Genomic DNA, 20,260 nt, shown 5'->3' on the forward strand with positions numbered 1-20,260 from the left:
TTAATTTAAATGCCAAACATTATTTACTTAAATGTTTCAAAAGTTACTCTGAGAAAAAAAAAGGATGGTCTAAACTACTATAATATAATAAAACTTATCTTTCTTTCTGACTCTTTGGAAATACCAAGTAGCTTAGTAATTTTTACCGAAGCTCTTTGGTAATGATAATGGTAAAATTAGCAATAAAATACAGTTTAAAAACATGCGATAATATTTGGTAACTGTGGTAAAATTTGGTAATTTTATCATGATATCTTTAAACATGGCATGAAAACCATTTATATCTTCAGTTTTGCATATTTTACTATCTGTGTAGTAGTTAGAACTAAAATTTTGAAAACCAGAATTTCCGGTGAGCCGTTATCATATAAATAGAAAAATTACCGTATATTGGCTCTACTGAATATATTGAATGATTTTAACACTGTATATTTTCATTTTATTAACCAGAATAATGTTTTTTTCTTCTTCTTTCCTCTTACTAGAAATGTCATTATCATACAATCCTTAGTATATATATCTAATTTCATTTGAATAAATATTTAATTACATTAACTTTTGGATCAACAACTCGAATAGAATCGGACTTTAAATTCATATGATTACTAACAAGGTGCTTTTTTCCAATGTTTTTTTCCCGATTTTTTTCTTCCGGTGCTTTTTTTCCCGTTCACTATAGGCAGCAGAATAATTAAATAGCGCAAGTGTATTTCCATGTGGACGACACAATGGGTAAAAATATTTATGTTCTGAATAAAGTTTCATATTTTTGAATAGTCCGAAAAAGTGTTCTTTGATATAACATTGTAAATAACTCGGTACATTTTAGCTTATGTAGGTTAGTTTTAAAATAAAAATAAGTTTTAATTGTATGAATATCCAAAGATAACATACTAACAAACTTAAATAAAAGAAAAAAAAACTCAAAATAAGTGTTATTTCCATATTATATGCACGGAGGAAAAAAAAATTATGGTAAAATTACCGTACTGTATCGTAATGGCATTTCTGGTAAAAAAAAAANAAAAAAAAAAAAAAAAAAAAAAAAAAAAAAAAAAAAAAAAAAAAAGAACCATAAAAGGGGTAATAAAACTAAAATATACTATATTTAAACCATTCATAAGGCAATGTTTCCGTTCATACGATAATGATTTACTAGAAATTTTGGTTATTAAAATTATTGTTCGTTTTTACCACGCATTTAGTAAAAAATACGAAACTGTAAAGTAATTTTAATCTAATGGATTGATTGAATGGCATGGTCTAAGGTATCGTAATAAAACTAACAAATTTTACNAAAAAAAAAAAAAAAAAAAAAAAAAAAAAGAACCATAAAAGGGGTAATAAAGCTAAAATATACTATATTTAAACCATTCATATGGCAATGTTTCCGTTCATACGCTAATGGATTGATTGAATGGCATGGTCTAAGGTATCGTAATAAAACTAACAAATTTTACCACAATTACCAAATTATATTGCTAATTTCTGCAAAATAATTACCAAAACGCTTCGGTAAAAATTACCATGCTTCTTGGAGTTCCTATAGAGCCAGAAACACGGTAACTTTTATCATATTCTGGGAGATTTGACCGTTCTTTTTTCTTTTTTTTTCTCATTGCTATTATCAACATGGTGTTGTACCTTAAACTGGTTTTATTTCTATCAAAAAATGTTAAAATAAACGCAAGGAAAAGAAAGGAAAGAATTAAAAAATTGCATTTAGAAAAATTTCAATTTTGGAATTAGGCTCAGAGTAATAACAGTCGGAAAAAATTTCTTCGAAGAGTTTCAAAGACTACAGAAGGAAAGACTACAGAAGGATAGACTACAGAAGGAAAGACTACAGAAGAAAAGACTACAGAAGAAAAGACTACAGAAGGAAAGACTACAGAAGAAAAGACTACTGAAGGAAAGACTACAGAAGAAAAGACTCCAGAAGGAAAGACTACAGAAGGAAAGACTACAGAAGGAAAGACTGCAGAAGGAAAGACTACTGAAGGATAGACTATAGAAGGAAAGACTACAGAAGAAAAGACTACAGAAGGAAAGGCTACAGAAGTTTTGATTACAAAATATTTCAAAAGAATATTCAACTTAAAATTTTATAAAATGAATGAAAATGTAAATTTTGTTTTGCTTGACATCTCTTATTTGAATATAAACCAAAAATTAGATTACTACAATAAAAGCCAAAGTGAAAAGCAAAAGGGAATTGCGTCTTGCTTTTGCAAACTTTCTTTCGTAAAGGGAATCTTTTGAGATTTTCTTATTTTTCTTTGCTAAAGGGGAATTCAAAATTACCAAAAATATGCTTACGCAATATTTGAGCGGTTCCTTACTTGAATTATTACTTTCTGGTTAGAAAAAATAATGTAAAATTGGCTCAAATTACAACACTTCTCCCTACATTTAAAAATAGAAAAATATTTAGAAAGAGAAAAATTGAATATTGTACCTTTCCAAATGAGGCTGCATTTACAGGTTGCATATAGTTTTTCGCACAGAAATCCACATAATGCATATAAAGTGTATTTCTAGGTATGCATACTCCTTCTGCCGTTTCATAGTTTTCTTCCAACCTTCAAAATAATAGGTTATAAAAACAATCATTGAAAAGTTCATCAATATAACTTTTTCATTTTTCATACAACTAAATTTATATATAATATTGCCATGCCATTTACTTAATCTTACATATATTAGTGTAATTTATCATTAACTTCATTTAAAACAGAGAAGGAACATATAATAAAATTGACTTTCACAATATAGGTTATAAAACGATTATTTAAATAAATAATCAAAATTTTTTTCATTCTTCATATAACTAAAAATATATATTACTGCTTTGATATTTATTTTACTTTGCATATCTTAGTTTAGTTTATTATTTTAAATTTTATTTAAAAGAGAAGGAATACATAATAAAATAAATTTAGCAAGCAACCCTTGTAATAAAAAAGGGAAATTCTTTTAAGTGAAAATTATTATTCATACCCACTCCTGCTGTTTCATTATTTTCTTCTGACTTTCAAAATATAGGTTATAAAGCTAATATTTAAATAAATAATTTTAAAAAAAAGCTTAACTCTTCATACAACTAAAAATATATATTATTGTTTCGATGTTTATTTTACTTTGCATATCTTAGTTTAGTTTATTATTTTAAATTTTATTATTGAAAGAGAAGGGATATATAGTAAAATTAATTTAGCAAGAAATCCCTGTTATTATAAAAAAATAGGGAAATTAATTTGACTCAATATATAATTTAAATTAATTATTATTAAGTGAAAATGGTTATTTATAGACACTTCTTCTATCGTTTCATCGTTTACGTCCAGCCTTCAAATTACAGGTTATAAAAACAATAATTGAAAAATTCATTTATATGACTTTTTTCATTCTTCATACAACTAAAAATACATATTGTACAAATGCATATACACAAAATACAAATGTATATATTATAACTTAGCTATTTATGTTGCGTTTCATATACAGGAGTTGGACAAAATAATGAAAACAGTTCTATAATAAGACATTTTTTATCATATTTTTCAAGAAGTATTTGAATAATTTATAACTTCAGCAGTATTTAGATCAAGCGATCTAGTTTATCATTGACTTCATTTAAAACAGATAAGGAGCATATAATGCAATAAATTTAGCAAGAAAACATGGGAAAAATTACAGAACAATGAAAAAAGGGGAAGAAAAGAAAAATAATAATAAAAATAACAAAAAACCGGAAGAAAAAAAAATCCGAAAAATCCGGAAAATAAAAGATGTAATCTTTTCATCAGCTCAGACGATTATATCCGCAATTTTTGCGGATATAATCGTGTGAGCTGATGCTAGTATATATACATACTATATATATATATATATATATATGTTTTGTTATTTAAATTTTCCAAATATTTTATTATTGAAATGCATATTTAATAGATGGCAGCACTAAAATATAATTAACTTCATATTTTTACCAAATATTTATATTTTTAACAATTATTTTATTCGATATCAGCTATAAGCAAATTTAAATCATATANTATATATGTGTGTGTGTGTGTATTAAAAATTATTTTTTTCATCTCGATGCAATAAATAAAGCTCATTCAAATTCTATCTAATTTTTTCCCTTAATGATTAACCTTTTAACCCCTCAACTCCCCCATCTCACTAAAATCCTATCAATTCCGTCCAACTCAACTCTATAAGGGGAGCGATCTTTATACTAACCGCTTTTATATTACTTTTCGAATTACAAACTAATTGATTTGTCGTTTCCCATCACTTTTCATCAACTAAGCTGTCACGTCGTTCGCTTTTATCGTACATACGCCATAGAACTGCGGAGATTTTCGAATTTGGAATGTACTGCGCCGTTTTTAACCGGAGCGGCACGTTTTAAGCACGTGACTTGTCACGTGAATCCTCTTAACCCGGTCATGTAATATGAAATATTTGTCACATAAATAAGGGATTTTCACCACTTTGTACTGCCTCTTGATGTTAGGGGGAGGTTCAGATTGATGAAAAATTCTTCTCTACATTACGTGATTTGGTATGTTACAGTAATTAATTTTAAAGGTGATTTGATTAAAATTAAAGATCGAAAAAATGTGTTAAGCTATATATTTTTAAATTTAAGGAATTATTCTCTAGAAAAATTAAAAATTTAGTTAAGAAATTTGGAGACTAGTTTGTTTTGAACAAAAATGCGCGTTGAGAAAATTGTCATAGCTTGAAATGCGCATTTAAAAATAACATATGAATTTGTGGAATTATTTTCTAGAAGGCGTCAAGGAAAATCAAAAATCTATTTAAAAAGTATATCATCGGAGACTAGCTTGTTTAAGACAAAAATGAGAAAATCGACATAGATTGAAAAGCACATTTAAAAATAAGATGCAATCAGAAGTTGACAATCTATGCAATTTCTGCATATTTGGTAATTTTCTTTTTTCTTCAGAGGACATAATTTTTTTGTTGTCTTTTTTCTCTTTTAAGATTTACCCCCTTTTTTATAAATATTTTTTTAATGAATTTTTAATAACATTTGTCATTTTACACGCATTTTGCTTATGAACTAGTGTTTCCATATAACTTAGCATAAAATTTACAATAAATTTTGTTAATTTATATAGCAAATATTGATGTTGAACATAGTTCTTCAAGATGAAAAAAAAAATTCTTCAGAACAATAGAAAATTCTTCAATTTGAAGAATAATAAAAAAGTATTTTTGATAATACAGTTATGTTGTTCTTGAAAGTTGAAACTAAAACTTATAAATTCCTACAATTATCTTTATCGGGCATTTTTTTCAAATTACATAATTACAAATTACATAAGGTAAATTACATATTTATATGAACCTTTTAACGCAAAATTTTTAATAATCATATACTTCATACTTTTTCATTATTTTGTACTAATTTAGGTCAAAATAAGCGAGAAATATTGTATTTAGCATTTTAGTAATTTCTGGTTATGAAATAGAGCTCCGGTCAGCAATGTCCCTTTTTGCGTTAAATGTAAAATTTTCCAAACAAGGCTCACTTCCAAATTATGTTTCAAATTTGCAGTTATTTAGATCTAAGAGAAACTGTAATTCATCGTTGAAATTTCTTTCATTTACAAAATCAAATATCTATAAATTTTTGAATATGAATGAAATAAAAAATTTCAAACTCCTCTTTTTGAATTTTATAATGAATTTTATAATCTTTTTGAATATGTTAGAACAAATATAGTTAGTTCCGAGAATCCAACAGATTTTCTTGGTAACAAATAGACTGTATTTTATGATTAAAAAATACCAAAATATATTTTTGCTTGTAATTAGCGTATATAAAAGCATACATATCAGGGACACTGGTATCTCATTTTTTTTTACCCGAGAATTAATATTGCTTTATATCTTACTGCATGTATAAATAAAAATTACGATCTAGAATTTTCCTTTTTATCAAAAGAAGCTAATATAAAACATACTTCCGAAAATTTTTAAAGGCATTAATTTTTAATTTAACGTGATTTTTTTCTTGCATTTTTAATGGAGCTTTTTTAAAAAGAATTTTAATGGCATCAACATCTGGATCTAAGACCTCTTGATCCAGATTCCTTGATAAATCTGGATAAATAAGACTTTTATCTAGGTTTATCCAGAATATATCTGGTATCTGCTATCTAACACCTATATTTCTCAGATATAAATTCTTTACTTGATATTAAACATTTGAAATAATAAATACATAATATATTGAGAATAACCATTGCTGTCTCAAAATGTTTATTCTATTAATAAATTTTAATTCGAAAAAACACGCAATCACTTCTCCAATTTACAATGAAATTTTAATGAATACAAAATTTGTATAACAAATCCCTTATTTTTTTTTTAAATATTATGAACAAATAACGATTGTATTTACTTAAACCATAATTTCTATCTCTACCGAAACTTTATTTCTAGCATCTAAACTTTCTATATCATCTTTCTTTACGAAGAAAAAAGCCAAATATTTTAGTTCTCAATAAACATTGTTACACACGTTCACTCTGCGGGTGTGTTAATAAATTAGATTAGAGAATTCTTGGCTACCAAAAATATGTCATGGAATGTAATATATTCCATCTTTATGATATATTTTATTTCAGTTTTGTGTGGCTTATGACTTAATACATTTAAGTACACCTAATATATTTACTGAATGATAAATATTTATATTTAGTTAAAATATGTAGACTATATTTCGCAATAAATTGTTTTCGCGTGTATAAATAACAGGTGGTTTTTATCTGCGAGTTATTAATAGTAAAAAAACAGAAGTTATAAATAGTTTAACTCCTTTCAGTTTTTAAATTTGTTGTAACTAGTATATATTGTTAAATGTATTTAACGTAACATTTAATCAATAATATTGAACTTGAAAGTTAATTTACCAAGAATGATAAAAAGTAATTGGTTGATTAAGAGGCAAATTCTAAAATTGTGCAATGTTTTGAATTTTATGTAACGAATTATTAGAATCAAGAGTAAAATTTTACAAATTTGCGCAATAGGAATTCTTAAAAATTGATTTGTCTTAGATTTTATGCAGCAGAAATAACTGAATAAAATTAGTTAAAAATAATTTCATATTTGTCTAAAGATTATTTTTAAGTAAAGTGAAAAAAAAAATTTAATATTTTAAAACATGAAAGAACTTTACGTTTTAAAAGCTTTTTTTTTTTTTTTTTTAAGTTCTTTTCATAGCCTGTGCTTATTTTCGAATCGTATTGAGTGTTTTCGTTAACAAAAAGATAATTCTCGCACCTTCATTTCTTTTTTTTTTACTAGTTCCTTACTTTCAATATAGTATTTAAAAAAATATGTACACAAAGAGTTTTTAAATTTTTTTTTAGTTTAGCATTAGTTTAAAGTAATACAATTCTGCATCAAAATACAGTTCTTTTTTATTTAAACTTATTTATTTTAATATATATATATATATTTTTCTGCACAAATGGAACAAAAATTATTCATTGACAATTTGTTTTAAAATAGTCATTAAACTTTGTCCCCCCCCCCTCCCTGGAAAAATGCTTCTCGAAGTTTAAATTTCTACATGATGGAGGTAAGACGGGTTCAGGATAAAGTTTTCATATCATAAGTTTGCTATCACTTAATTTAGACTTACTTGTGAATTTAATAAGCCTAATTCTTACTTATGAATTGAATTTAGGCAAACTTATGAATCCTTGTGTAGGTTAATGTAGTTATTATTTTCTATACCACGCATATTTTTAGACGACAGACATTACAATTGTAAAATGTCCAAAAAATAAATAAATAAAAGTTATTGTCTTAACGGAAATCAATCATCTCATTGAATCCAAGAGTTTCTACGGTAGCTACTTAATTTTTTAATGCAGTATCCCCTTAATATAAGTCAGTAAAATGTTTAAGACTACTCGGAGAAAAAAATGTTGGTATAATTAGCTTATTGCATGGTGATGACATTTCTGATTAAAAAAATACATTTATAGTTCATAAAACCAAAATATGCGTACCATTTAAACCATTCGTTGGATCTTTTGTGTTCACTTTTTTAGGTATATAACAGTCACAGTGAAATTATTTTTTTTCTTTAAACAAATTCAATTGAAATTTCTGTTTTCAGTTTTTCTTTATTTGTTTTTAGGGTTTTCGTTTCTATCATTTTGAAAAAGAAAATTTTAAAATAACAAATATAACCTTCGGTGTAAAAAAATGAACAACTGCCAGAGACTTTTCTGCAATATTTATACTTGAAGTACACTAAGAAAAAAAAGTATGGCAAAAACTGCAAAAATATGGTAAAATTTACAGTATTTCTGACTTTATGGTAACTTTTAATCAAAAGCGCTTTAGTAATGATTTTGGTAATGTTAACGAAAAAATATTTTTTTATATTGTCTAATGAAATTTGGTAATAGCAGTGAATTTTGGTAATTTTATCATAAACCCTAAGAGCTTGGCAAAACAAAAATCCTTTATTTGACTAAATTTACTTTTCAGTTTTGTATTTTTAACTAAATGTGTGGTTTAAAACCACACGTGCATGCTAATAAGGCATTATAATTTTGAAAGGATATAATTTTGGCAACATAATTTTGAAAACTACAATTTCCGGTAAGCCGTACCATGTGAAGAAAAAATTACCAACTGAATGGTTTAAACTTCGTATATTTTGGTTTTACTAATCAGAGCTGTGTTTCTTTCTTTTTTTTTTCTTACTAGAAATGTCATTACTATATAGTATGGTAATTTACCAGAATCTATTTCTCCGTGCAACTGCAGAAGAATTCCCCAAAGTATATAGTATATATTCTAAATTNAGACTTAACATTGATCCAACCAAATATTCTCGTTTCCCTCGGTAAATCCGAGTTCTCGTTAAATCCGAGCTCGTTATAAACGAGTTCGACTGTATATAGTATATAGTGAAGGTCATTATTCGCGAGTTTTTACATTTAATATCAGCTTAATAATAGACTACAACAAATCTCATCTCCCTCCCAATATAAATGAAGAGTAAAAAAATGAATAAATTTCTTACCAGACTAGAGTAGCAGGCGTTGAGTGTGGTCGGAGAAGGGTGTGGCCGTTTTTTGAATTACCTCCTGTAATGGAACATCATTTTATATTATTATTTATTTTTTACTTTACTTGAAATTTTAGAAGGAAAGATTTAACCTGGGAATAGTAATGTGGATAATTTTGACTTACATTAGCAGCTTTATTTGGATAAGTAGATAAACAAATAACGTTAGTATTCCCATGTTATTAAACCAGCTAAAACTATACTAACCTCCGAGTATATCTCTAGAATTTTCTGTCCACACTGAATCTGAAACAATAATTTTTAATCAATATTCTATAGATATATATAATATGTCGTCTCTAATATTATCTATTATACCAAAAGATATAAGATTAAAATATTTCTATTAAAATTACCATATTTAAACTACTGTATAATTAGTACACTCCTACACAGGGTATTTCGTAATCAAAACTCTTAATATGTATTTTTAAAATCCGTGTACAAAATGGAATTCACAATGAACATGGAAATAAAGTGTTCTCGAATCCTGATGAATAACTTTGTAAAGAAAGCGAGATAAAAAATATCAAAACCGGCTTTATCTATAGATAAAATTTGAAAAAATGCTTTAATAATTACTTCTAACCCTTTTTTAACTTCCTCTGTCAATAAAATGTGCTTTATTAGTTGTTTTTTTTTAATTCACTTTATTCGCTTATAGTTCTTCAGATTTCGGCAACGCTTTTTTTTCTCTCGCTTAAATATTCATTCGCGACCTGTGCTTAGATATTTTACTCTAGTTTTAGGAAGGATTATAAGAGTTTATATTAAGAGTAGTCATTATAGAATCCCTTGGATAAGAAAGTTCTAAGTGGAATAGTTTTTTAAGTGAAATCTTGAAAGCACTAAGGAAATGTCATGGTTGGCTGACAGTATCCAGCAATTATTTATTGAATAAAGTAAGTTTTTGCTTAAGTAAAAGAGGTTTTCAAATTTTTTTTGTTAGTTTTTTAATACTAATACATATTTAAAAACTATTTTTTAAATGCTCTGAAATATCATTTATGATATTCCACGAATTCGTACACGTTAGTATATCATAAATAATTTTTAAAAAAACAATATGAAATGTGGAATATGGTCTGGTAAATAATATTTTTTCAATTCAATAACCTATCATAATCATTTTAATTTTTGATAAAGGTTATTTTAAATTTATGTAATACTAATTTATTATTTAACTGAAATTATAATTGTAAGAACACTGCTTTTCATTTTAACTAAGTGTATGAGCATAAAGTATTTAATTTTATTAGACTTCTTCTATTTATCATTGCGATCCTAGCTTTTATTAGGTTTTTATTTTATTAATTTTTTTAATAGTAAGTATTTGCTTATTTTACAAATATTTTCATACACACATTTATGGCTTCGAAAATAAAAATCTAAAATTTAATCACTGATTTTTAAAGTTTTAACGTGTTTAAAAAATTCTACATAGTGCAAACTTAAACTAATGTAATAAGCTGACTAATGTATTAATAATGGTAACTAATGTATTAAGCGTATTTAATCTATTTATTTTTATTCGATTACTTATATCTATTATTATCATCCCAGCTTTTTTTAAAAAAGTACTAAATAATTACATAAAAAAAACATTAAAAAAACCACAATCACTGATTTCAAATGCTCTTAAAGTGTTTACAAAATTATATTTGTCGCAGACTTAAAATTAATGTATTGAATGTATTTGAAATATTTATTTTTATTGGATTACTTATAACCATTATTATTATCCCTGTATTTATTAGTTTTTTTTAAATTGTACATATTTAATTATTTTACAAATATTTACCTACACATTAATAACATCACTGTTTAAAAAAAATTTGAAAGTTAATTAGTGATTTTTAAAGATTTTTTAAAGCATTTACAAAATTCTACTTGGCACAAACAAATTGTCCAAAATCAAGAGTTTCAGGTAATTGGGGCTACCAAGCACTGCATTTTAAAAGGAAAAATAGATCCATCTACAATGTTTCGGAGTTATCAACTTTTCCATTTTATCTGTAGAGTATTTCGCAATGCTTTTTTCTCATATGTACACTTTTAAATTTGTATATTTTTCATACATAAAATTTTTCTCATATGTATGACATTTTTAAAAATTTCTGTAGTTGTATAGTGGAAATTGTTTATTTTCTGCACTGTGTTAAGTTTTCACGAATCCAAATATGAAGATTTAAAATTATTAAACTTTTTTGCTTTGCCAAAATATTTTTTATTAATAAGTTAACTTGAAATTTTTAACAGAGTACTAAAATGTCAATAAATAATTAAATACTTAATTTTAAGAAATTATTTTAAATTGTAAAACAGTTAAGGATTTGATAGTAAATAATAATATAAAATATATAAATATAATAATCATAGTAATATAATTATAAATGTTATTATATTTTCATCATACATTTTTTTTATATTAGCATATTTTTATCATATTTTCATCATATATTTTTTTCATGTTATCATATTTTTACCCAATTAGAGTAGAAAACAGCATCGGTTTCTTTCTTTCTTATTTTTTTCTGATGTTCTTAGTAATATAAAAATAAAATTGTTAAATTTAGTTTTAATGATTGATTTTCTTTTAAAGGTAAAAAGCAGAAATCTAGAGAAAAAAATTCATCAGAAAAAATTCATTGTAATACTGACTTTTTTATCATATATTTATGACATTTTTACCCAATTAGAGAAAAAAATTTGCGCAGGTTTCTATGTTTCTCATATTTTTTTCTGATGCTCTTATTAATATAAAAAATAAAATTGATTAATTTTGTTTTAATAATTGAATTTCTTGTTAAGGTAAGAAGCAAAAATTGTTCAGAAAAATTCATTGAAGTACTGACTTTTTTATCATATTTTTCTGATGTCCTTAGTAACATAAAAAATAACATTGTTAAATTTGGTTTTAATTGATTGATTTTCTTTTAAAGGTAAGAAGCAAGAAGTATAGAGAAAAAAATCATCATAAAAAATTCATTGAAATACTGATTTTCTTACCATATTTTTATCATATTTTACTCAATTCGAGGAAAAAAAAACGGCACTTGTTTCTAGGTTTCTCATTTCTTTTTCTGATAATCTAAGTTATATTAAAAATAAAATTGATAAATTTAGTTTTAATAATGGATTTTCTTTTTAAGAAGCAGAAAGTATTGAGAAAAAAAATCCATTGACTTATTATCATATTTTTACCCAATTACAGTAGACAATACGCTGCAAAAAATTTCAGAAACTAATTTCGACTTGACAAAAATGTTTCCGAAAATCTCAGTGCATTTCATTTAATATCATATTTCCGAACAATTGAGAAGCATTTTTTTTTTAATTTTCAAAAGTAGGAAACTGAATAGCATCGACGCGGATTCAGTTTAAGAGTGTGGCGTAGCTACCACTACAACTATTAAATTCCAATTCACTAGTATATGAGACATGTTAACTCTATTCTATCTTAAAGTGTTTTTTGATAGATGACGGTAGACATTTTTAGTAGCCTAGCCTCACAAGAGGTTTCCGAAGTATTAAAAAACGCCTACAGGAAAAGCTTCAAAATATTAAAAAAATCCGAAATTGAAAGAAATGATTTCAAATATTTCTGAAGTACTGCGAAACGCTTCTGAAATATTAAGAAATGTTTTTGAAAATTACATGCACCATAACATCCCCATATATTCAGAAACGTTTCGGGATCTTTTTTATAGTGCAGCACCGTTTCTATCTTTCTCAATTTTTTTGTTGATGTTCTCAAAAATATAAAAAATATAATAGTTAAATTTAGTTGTAATGATTAATTTTCTTTCAAAGGTAATAAGCATTCATTAAAAAATTCATTTTGAAAAAATTCATTAAAAAAAATTCATTGAAATACTGACTTTTATTTATCATATTTTTATCATATTTTTACCCAATTAGCAAATAACTAAAATAAATAAATAAATCAGTACTGACTTTATGTTTCTCTGATGCTTTTAGTAATATAAAAAAATAAAATTGTTAAATTTAGTTTTAATGATTGATTTTCTTTTAAAGGCAAGAAGCTGAAAGTGTTCAGAAAAAAAAAAAATCTTGAAATTCTAACTTTTTGTCAATCATATTTTTTTTCTCTTTAGATAATTTTACAAAAATGGAAATTAAAAATATTTTGGAAAAATTTTGTTTGTTTTAAATTAGAGATCGATTAAAAAACGGCAAAACTAAATAAAATTCGTAAAACGTAGGAAATTTTAAAATTCACGCGAAACAAAAAAAATTACATGTTTCGATTTATCATTTACAATAGTAATCATAGAAGTTAACAAAACAACTAATCAACTATCAAATTCTCATTCATATTTATCGTTACACTCTTTCAAAAAGTTTCAAAACAAACCCTTATAAATAACAAAACACGCTACAAAATGCTTAAAAAAAACAAATTGATTACTTTTATCTTTTGCATAGTAACAGCTACTTTAGAAAACTTTATTATTCTTTTTTATTAAAAATGAGCTAAATTTCATTATTAAAAAGTTTATAGTTAATTAGATTAAAGCGAAATATGATTATAATAAATTCACAAAAATCTTTTACGTTAAAAGAAATTTATTTCAAAAAACATATTTTAAAAGAATTCTCATTTGTTTTCTTACCATTTTATTTTCATTTTTTCGTTTGAAAATTGGAAATTTTTCGCTCATGCAGTTTCGTTAATAAAAAGTCTAAATCCCATTTAAATCAGATTTAATACGTTTCTATGCACATGAGAATTTTATTTAACTTTCTTTTTCAGTTCAGTTAATTTTCAAAAAATTAACTGATTAGAAAGGATTTAACATAAAACAATATCTTTCTTCAAAATAACTCGTTACAATATTTCTTAAAAGAGGAATATTTTTTACTTATTTAGGAGATAATTTTGATATTTTGAGAAGTAGAACTTAAACTAATAAAAAAATGCTAGAAATAAAAAAGCTAATACATTGTAACTATAAAAAATATAGGATTAAATTTCGCTATAAAGTAACGGCACTTCGCGGGCATCATCAATAAAACCTGTTTTACAGTAAAATATATTTTTACCCTAAATTGTACCGTATTGAAATATTTTACAGTAATGTTTATTTAATTAGAGTGATTCGGTGATTTCACGGGAATTATTATTGTTAAAATTTTTTCTTTCTTAACATGTTCCGGTCAACATGGATTTTACGGTGAAAAATATCGGTATCTGAAGTACCGATACTTTTTACAGTAATTTGATCCAGAATTTTTTGCAACAGAATATCTTTATTGTCAGCCACATAAAACTATGTTATTTAATACAAAACAGTAGCTTTTAATGAAATAACTATTTACAGTATTTCTAATAAATAGAATTCTTTATTTATTTGGGAGAAAACTTTAATATTTAAAGAATAGAGTTAAAAAATATAGGACGATAAAAAAGCGAATATTTTATTACTAGAAAATATCAGAATGTCTGTCTCAAATAAATCTTTGATTAACCCTATCAGAACCGTGATCACGCGATTTTTCCTTCGTGGCTTACAATATCTTATATGAAACTACTCTTTCTAACTCTAGCGGCCTAAGAGCGCATATACGTGATCTCAATTCGGTACTCTCATGCTATAGGAGAGTTGCCTAAATCGCACCAATTTTCACACTCGAAATTTTTATCAGAGCCGCGGTGGCTCAGAGTGTCGAGTGTTGGTCTCAAAATGAGGTTACCCAGGTTCGAATCCCAGTGGTGGCTGGTTTGGTGACGAATTCCGCTCCAGGCTTGCAACGAACTCAGTGCTGACGTAGAATATCATCAATGGTAGACGGATTATGAGGTAGAACACCTTTGCCGTCAGGCTAATGGAGAGAAGTTTTCGCGGTTTTCCTTTCCATGTAACGCAAATGCTGGTTAGTTCCACCGAAAAGTCCTCTACGAAGGCTAGTTAGTCCCGATGTTTGATCCAGGAGTTCCCTTATCCTCTGGGCTAGGTTCAAAACTACAAGACTACGGAATTGAACATCGATTGTCTTAAACGTTGATTGGTGTTAGTTGTTCAACGCCGTTATAAAATGAAATGAATTTTTAACAGCCACAAATAAGTGTCAGTTATATTTGAAACATTTTAATAACAGAATTCAGCTATAATATTTGGATTCTTGCATTAGGTAGAGAAAATTCATTATTTTCGCAAGCTCTGTAAATCGTACGATTTAGAAAACCAGTTGCCTAACACATACATATTCATACATATTATTCATACATATTACGAGCAATCTTTACAGAACACTCGATAAATTTGTAAAAAAGTACGGGCATCCTGGCTTCCGTAAAATCCATTTAGCCATAAAATTAATTTCTACCGCATTATTTTATGCCATAATTTTTAAAGTAATAAAGTTTAATTAAAGAAATTCAGTGATCTTACAGTAAATATTACTGTAAAAATAATGGTGTATCAGATTTTTTGCTCCGTAAACGTTTACGGTTGGATGCCAGTACTGCCGTGCGATAGAATCGTAAGCGACAGAAAATTCACAATTGAAATTCTTATATATTTGGTGTCTTTGTGTAATAAGCTACTTATTGCAAAAAAAGAAAAAAAATTCTAAAATAAATTTTGTTAGATCAGTTTTTTGGAATTCTATATTAGCAGTACCCATAGAAAGAAAATAGTTGTCGAACGACTTTTCTCGAAATCTAACGTAATGCACCTTCGTTGTTTTTTCGATTGCAAAGCAAAATATTTTTTTTACCACAATTTGATTCGGAATTTTTACAGTGTAAAGCCAAGCTCAGTAACATTTTTAATTTTTTTTTTATTTTTAACAAAATAGCCGTATATTTAACGAGGAGGCTTTAAAAGTAGAGTTAGTAATTTAAGTAGTCAAAATCTGCTAATGAAATTTTTTAAAGAATCGGAAAAAAAGACTGTATTAATATACAGTTAGTTAAGTGTTTATGAAGATCGACTGAGGATCGATTCCTGATTTTAACCTTGGTGAGAAATTACAGCGTTATCCAAATCAATTTTTATCAAATTAAACAAAAGTAAAAATAAATAAAATAATTAAAAACAGGCAAATGTACACTATTTAACTAGCTAATGATATTCTATCAATATCAAAAGCCTCTTCGGTCGTCATTTTTTAACTTTGGTTAAATTTCTGAATTTTTTATTTTCGTTTCTATGATGTTTAAAAAAATGGTGATAGAGTATCTTTAGAGAACTAGATCTTTCCAGAAATTTTCAAAAAGGGTGAAAAATAATAGCGTTGCTTGAAAAGATTAGGAGAAATAGCTCTTGATTAAGATAAGGGCTACTGTGGATTTTTCTCAAAAATGCAAGGCAATAAAATTGTGTAATTAATAATATTTAGAGTATATTTTAAAATTGTTAATTAATTTTTGAATTTATAATTCTCGTTTGCTTGATGCTTTTTTTTTAAATGGTGATAGAGTATCTTTAGAGAACTAGATCTTTTTAGAAATTTTCAAAAAGGGTGGAAAATAAAGGCATCGATTTATTAGATTAAAAGAAATAGCGGTTGATAATGTTAACAGCTTCTATCGATTTTTCTCAAAAATATAAAGTAATAAAATTATGCGAATAATAATTTTTAGTAAGTTTTTTAAAACTTTGCCTTTAACTTTTCTAGAGTTCTCTAGAAAAACTTAACTTTTATTATTGTTTAAAAAGATGAATAATCATGCAGCATAATTTACGCAAAAACAACGATATTTCTCAAAAATTTAAAAACTGTCAAATGTATTATATATTTTAGAAAATACTGATTATAGAATTATATTAATCTAATTTTGTCAGAAAAAAATCAAATAAAATTCCAGGAAAACGACAGATCTTTTCTCCCTTACTAATAAAGTGTTGACTGAGAAAAAAAGTATGGTAAAATTTACCATGTTTCTGCTCTATGGGGACACCAAAAAGGACGGTAATTTTTACCGAAACGCTTTGATAATGATTTAGGTAAAATTAGCAATAAAGTATGGTTCTAAAAATGTCATAAAATTTGGTAATTTTATCATGATAATTTTATCTTCGAGCATGGTACAAACACCATTTATTTGGTTGAATTTACTTGGCATGTATTTTTTACCATATGCGGGGTAATAAGAAATATATTTAGAAAATCAAAATTTCCGGTATGCCGTTACCGTATGAACAGAAAAATGACTAAATAAATGGTTTAATTGCCGTATATTTTGGTTTTATTAACAAGAATTGTTTTTTTCTTCTTTTTCTTTCTTTCCTTCTGTTCTTTTTTTGCCGCTAAAGTCATTACCATATTGTACAATGATTTTATCAGAACTTTTTCCTCCGTGCATGTTTTGTAAGATATTTCCAAGTAAAGTAAATATACATTTTAAGTTTATTTGTGAAAATTAAATAAAGACGCTAAAAATCATTTTCAAACTTCTCCATATACTCCCGTTTGACGATGGCAAAAAAAACAATAAAAAAAATAAAAATAAAAAATTTAACGTAAAATCAAAGATGATGAAAGTAGATGTTTCTTACATATTAATCAACAAATGAAAATAACAAGGAAGAATTTGTAGAGAAGAAAATAAATATAGGAAAAAATGAGAACATTTTCTTTGTGAAATCATGCCTGACATTGAAATTATGAAATTATGTTTCAAATTGGGAAATTTTGTTTGACATTGAAATTATGAAATGTACGTTCATATGGTAACGGTTAACTGGAAATTCTCGTTTTCAAATTTACCGTTCTCATTACCACAAATTTAGTAAAAAATACAAAACTGAAAAGTAAATTTTACTTAAGAAATAGTGTTTATAATATTATCTGAATTATCATGAAAAAATTACCAAATTTTACCACATTAACTAAATTTTATATAAAACTATATTTTATTGTTAATTTAACCAAAATCATTACCAAAGTGCTTTGTTAAAATTCAGCAAATGTTTTTTGACATTCCCATAGAGCTAGAGACACACCAAATTTTACTACATTTTGGTAGTTTTGAATATAATTTTTTTCTCAGTGCACAGTTACTTTATTAAAATATTTTTACACTATTCTACGTATAACAGAGGTTACACAAATAAATGTTGTTGAAAAACTAATTTGAATCATCCAAGTTCAGCATCTTGGATTAGGCGTGGCTATTTTTACCAAGAGAATTACTATACACGAAAATAAATAAATAAATAAATCGATTTTATGAAGGTTAAATGATAGTTTTCATGAAAGAAATTGATGAAATTATTCTCACGAACTCAAAACTAAAAGAAGAAAACTAAGATAAAATAGCTTATCACAAACCTTCCTTACTGGTTTCTATCAAACGAAGAATAAAAAATAAAACAACAAAATTGTAGAAAAATAAACACAAAGAAGGAAAAAGTCCAATATTTACATTTTAACTTCGAGCATCCGGTGCAGCTGACAGAGAAGATAATAATTATGATCAACTTGAACATATAAAATTCACTTGTTTACTTTTCGTTGCTTCACTTTTTTTTTTATCCTTGGAAAGTATTAGTTTATTTCATTAAATGCATCCGGCCTTCTTTTTATATTCAGTGTTGGTAATCTTTATTTGATAAAAACAATTTAATTTAACTTTTAAAATAACCTATAGATTTATTTTTATTACGAAGTTTGTTGATGTCAATAGCCGACAGTGACTTTGGAATATGGTATTTTATTTTTTGTTTCTACTGAACGATTAAGGGAATTCTGAGTAATTTTTTTGGTCATTTGATTTTGATATACACATAACTGAACAAATGTTTTGAGAAATAGATAAATACTTAAAATAGGATGCTAAACAAAATGGATGATGTTTTCATAACTGCTCATCTAAAAGATTTATATTTTCTTGTAATCGGCGGACATTTATATGTTCTTGTAATCGACGCTAAACAGTCGACTTAATTCTAAGTTTACAACCATCAATGTTCAACGGCGTAGCCTTGTAATTTTATCCCAACCCAGAAGACAATGGAACTCATTGATCAAGCATTGGGATAAACTAGCCGTTCTACAGACCATTTTGATGGAAGTAACCCAGAATTGAGTTACTTGGAGAGGAAAACCATGGTACCTCCCATGGTTGGCCCAACAGCAACGGGATTCTCACATATGATCTTATTTTATTTTTTTATAACCGACGTTGAACCGCCGACCCACTTTTGGATATTCAACTCCGTAGCGTTGTAATTCTGAACCAATCCAGAAGACAAGGAAATTCCTGGATCAGTACCCCCAGAGGTATGATTAGTCATGGAGGACTTTGTGACCTGAAGATTTAACGTGCATCAGCCACCATTTAGTACACGGGTAGTCTTCGGCCGCCTGGGATCGATCCCACGAACTCTTGGACATTGGTCCAGTGCCCTACCAACCAGGCTATCCCGGCCCTAACCCATGATCTGGCAACATTATTACCACGGGCAATATTTTACGTCAACTCTGCTGTCTGTGTAAGCGGGGAGCAGAATTCGTATAAACAAGCCACAGGTGGGATTCGAACCTGGGTCACGAAATGCGAATGCTCTGTCCCCTGAGCCATCACGGCTCAATTTTAATAACTATTAAAAAAATTGTTTCTGTAATTTTTTGAGGACAAATGTTTCAAGATATTCAAGGTCAAAGGTCCAATTGGTTCACTTTGATCTAGCGTCGATAAGTCATGTAGGAAATCGACTGTGAAGTTTATTATTAAGCTCAATTTTATTTTATAATAATTAGTAAAAAGTTATAACCATTTACAGTTCCTGGTCAAAGTATTATACACATTATAATATTCTATGCAAAGTCTTACTTTTAGGTGATACTAAACTGTTTTATTGTTTTTAGGCGGCTAAAACCAGTTTGCACTTGTTTACGTTCGTGTATCAATTGGTTAACATTGTAATGCAATACGTTAAAAATAAATACAAATAGGAAGTATACAAAAAATCTCTGGAATAAAAAGTCATTACATGTATGTTTAAATATAAAAGTATTGCATATAAACTCGTGCAAAACATGTCATTATTAAAACACTACAGTGCGTCAAGTAATTTGGTCTAATTATTACAATATACCAATATAATACCTGATATAATAATTATTCTATATTTATATAATATATTG

General features: G+C 26.5%; 1 protein-coding gene across 2 annotated transcripts in view; it reads right to left on the minus strand.

Annotated features, from left to right (window-relative positions):
- LOC107453493 (transcription factor RFX4) overlaps positions 1 to 20,260 on the minus strand; it is a 74,331-nt gene that overhangs the window by 42,595 nt on the left and 11,476 nt on the right. For both annotated transcript variants that reach the window (XM_043047116.2, XM_043047115.2), the window contains exons 2-4: positions 9,347 to 9,385; positions 9,095 to 9,158; positions 2,459 to 2,582 (exon numbers count right to left, since the gene is read on the minus strand). In XM_043047116.2, coding sequence (XP_042903050.1) covers positions 2,459 to 2,582; positions 9,095 to 9,158; positions 9,347 to 9,385 — 227 coding nt within the window. The remainder of the gene's footprint in view (positions 1 to 2,458; positions 2,583 to 9,094; positions 9,159 to 9,346; positions 9,386 to 20,260) is intronic.

The sequence above is a fragment of the Parasteatoda tepidariorum genome, chromosome X2 (assembly GCF_043381705.1).
Source record: "Parasteatoda tepidariorum isolate YZ-2023 chromosome X2, CAS_Ptep_4.0, whole genome shotgun sequence".
Lineage (NCBI taxonomy): Eukaryota > Metazoa > Arthropoda > Arachnida > Araneae > Theridiidae > Parasteatoda > Parasteatoda tepidariorum.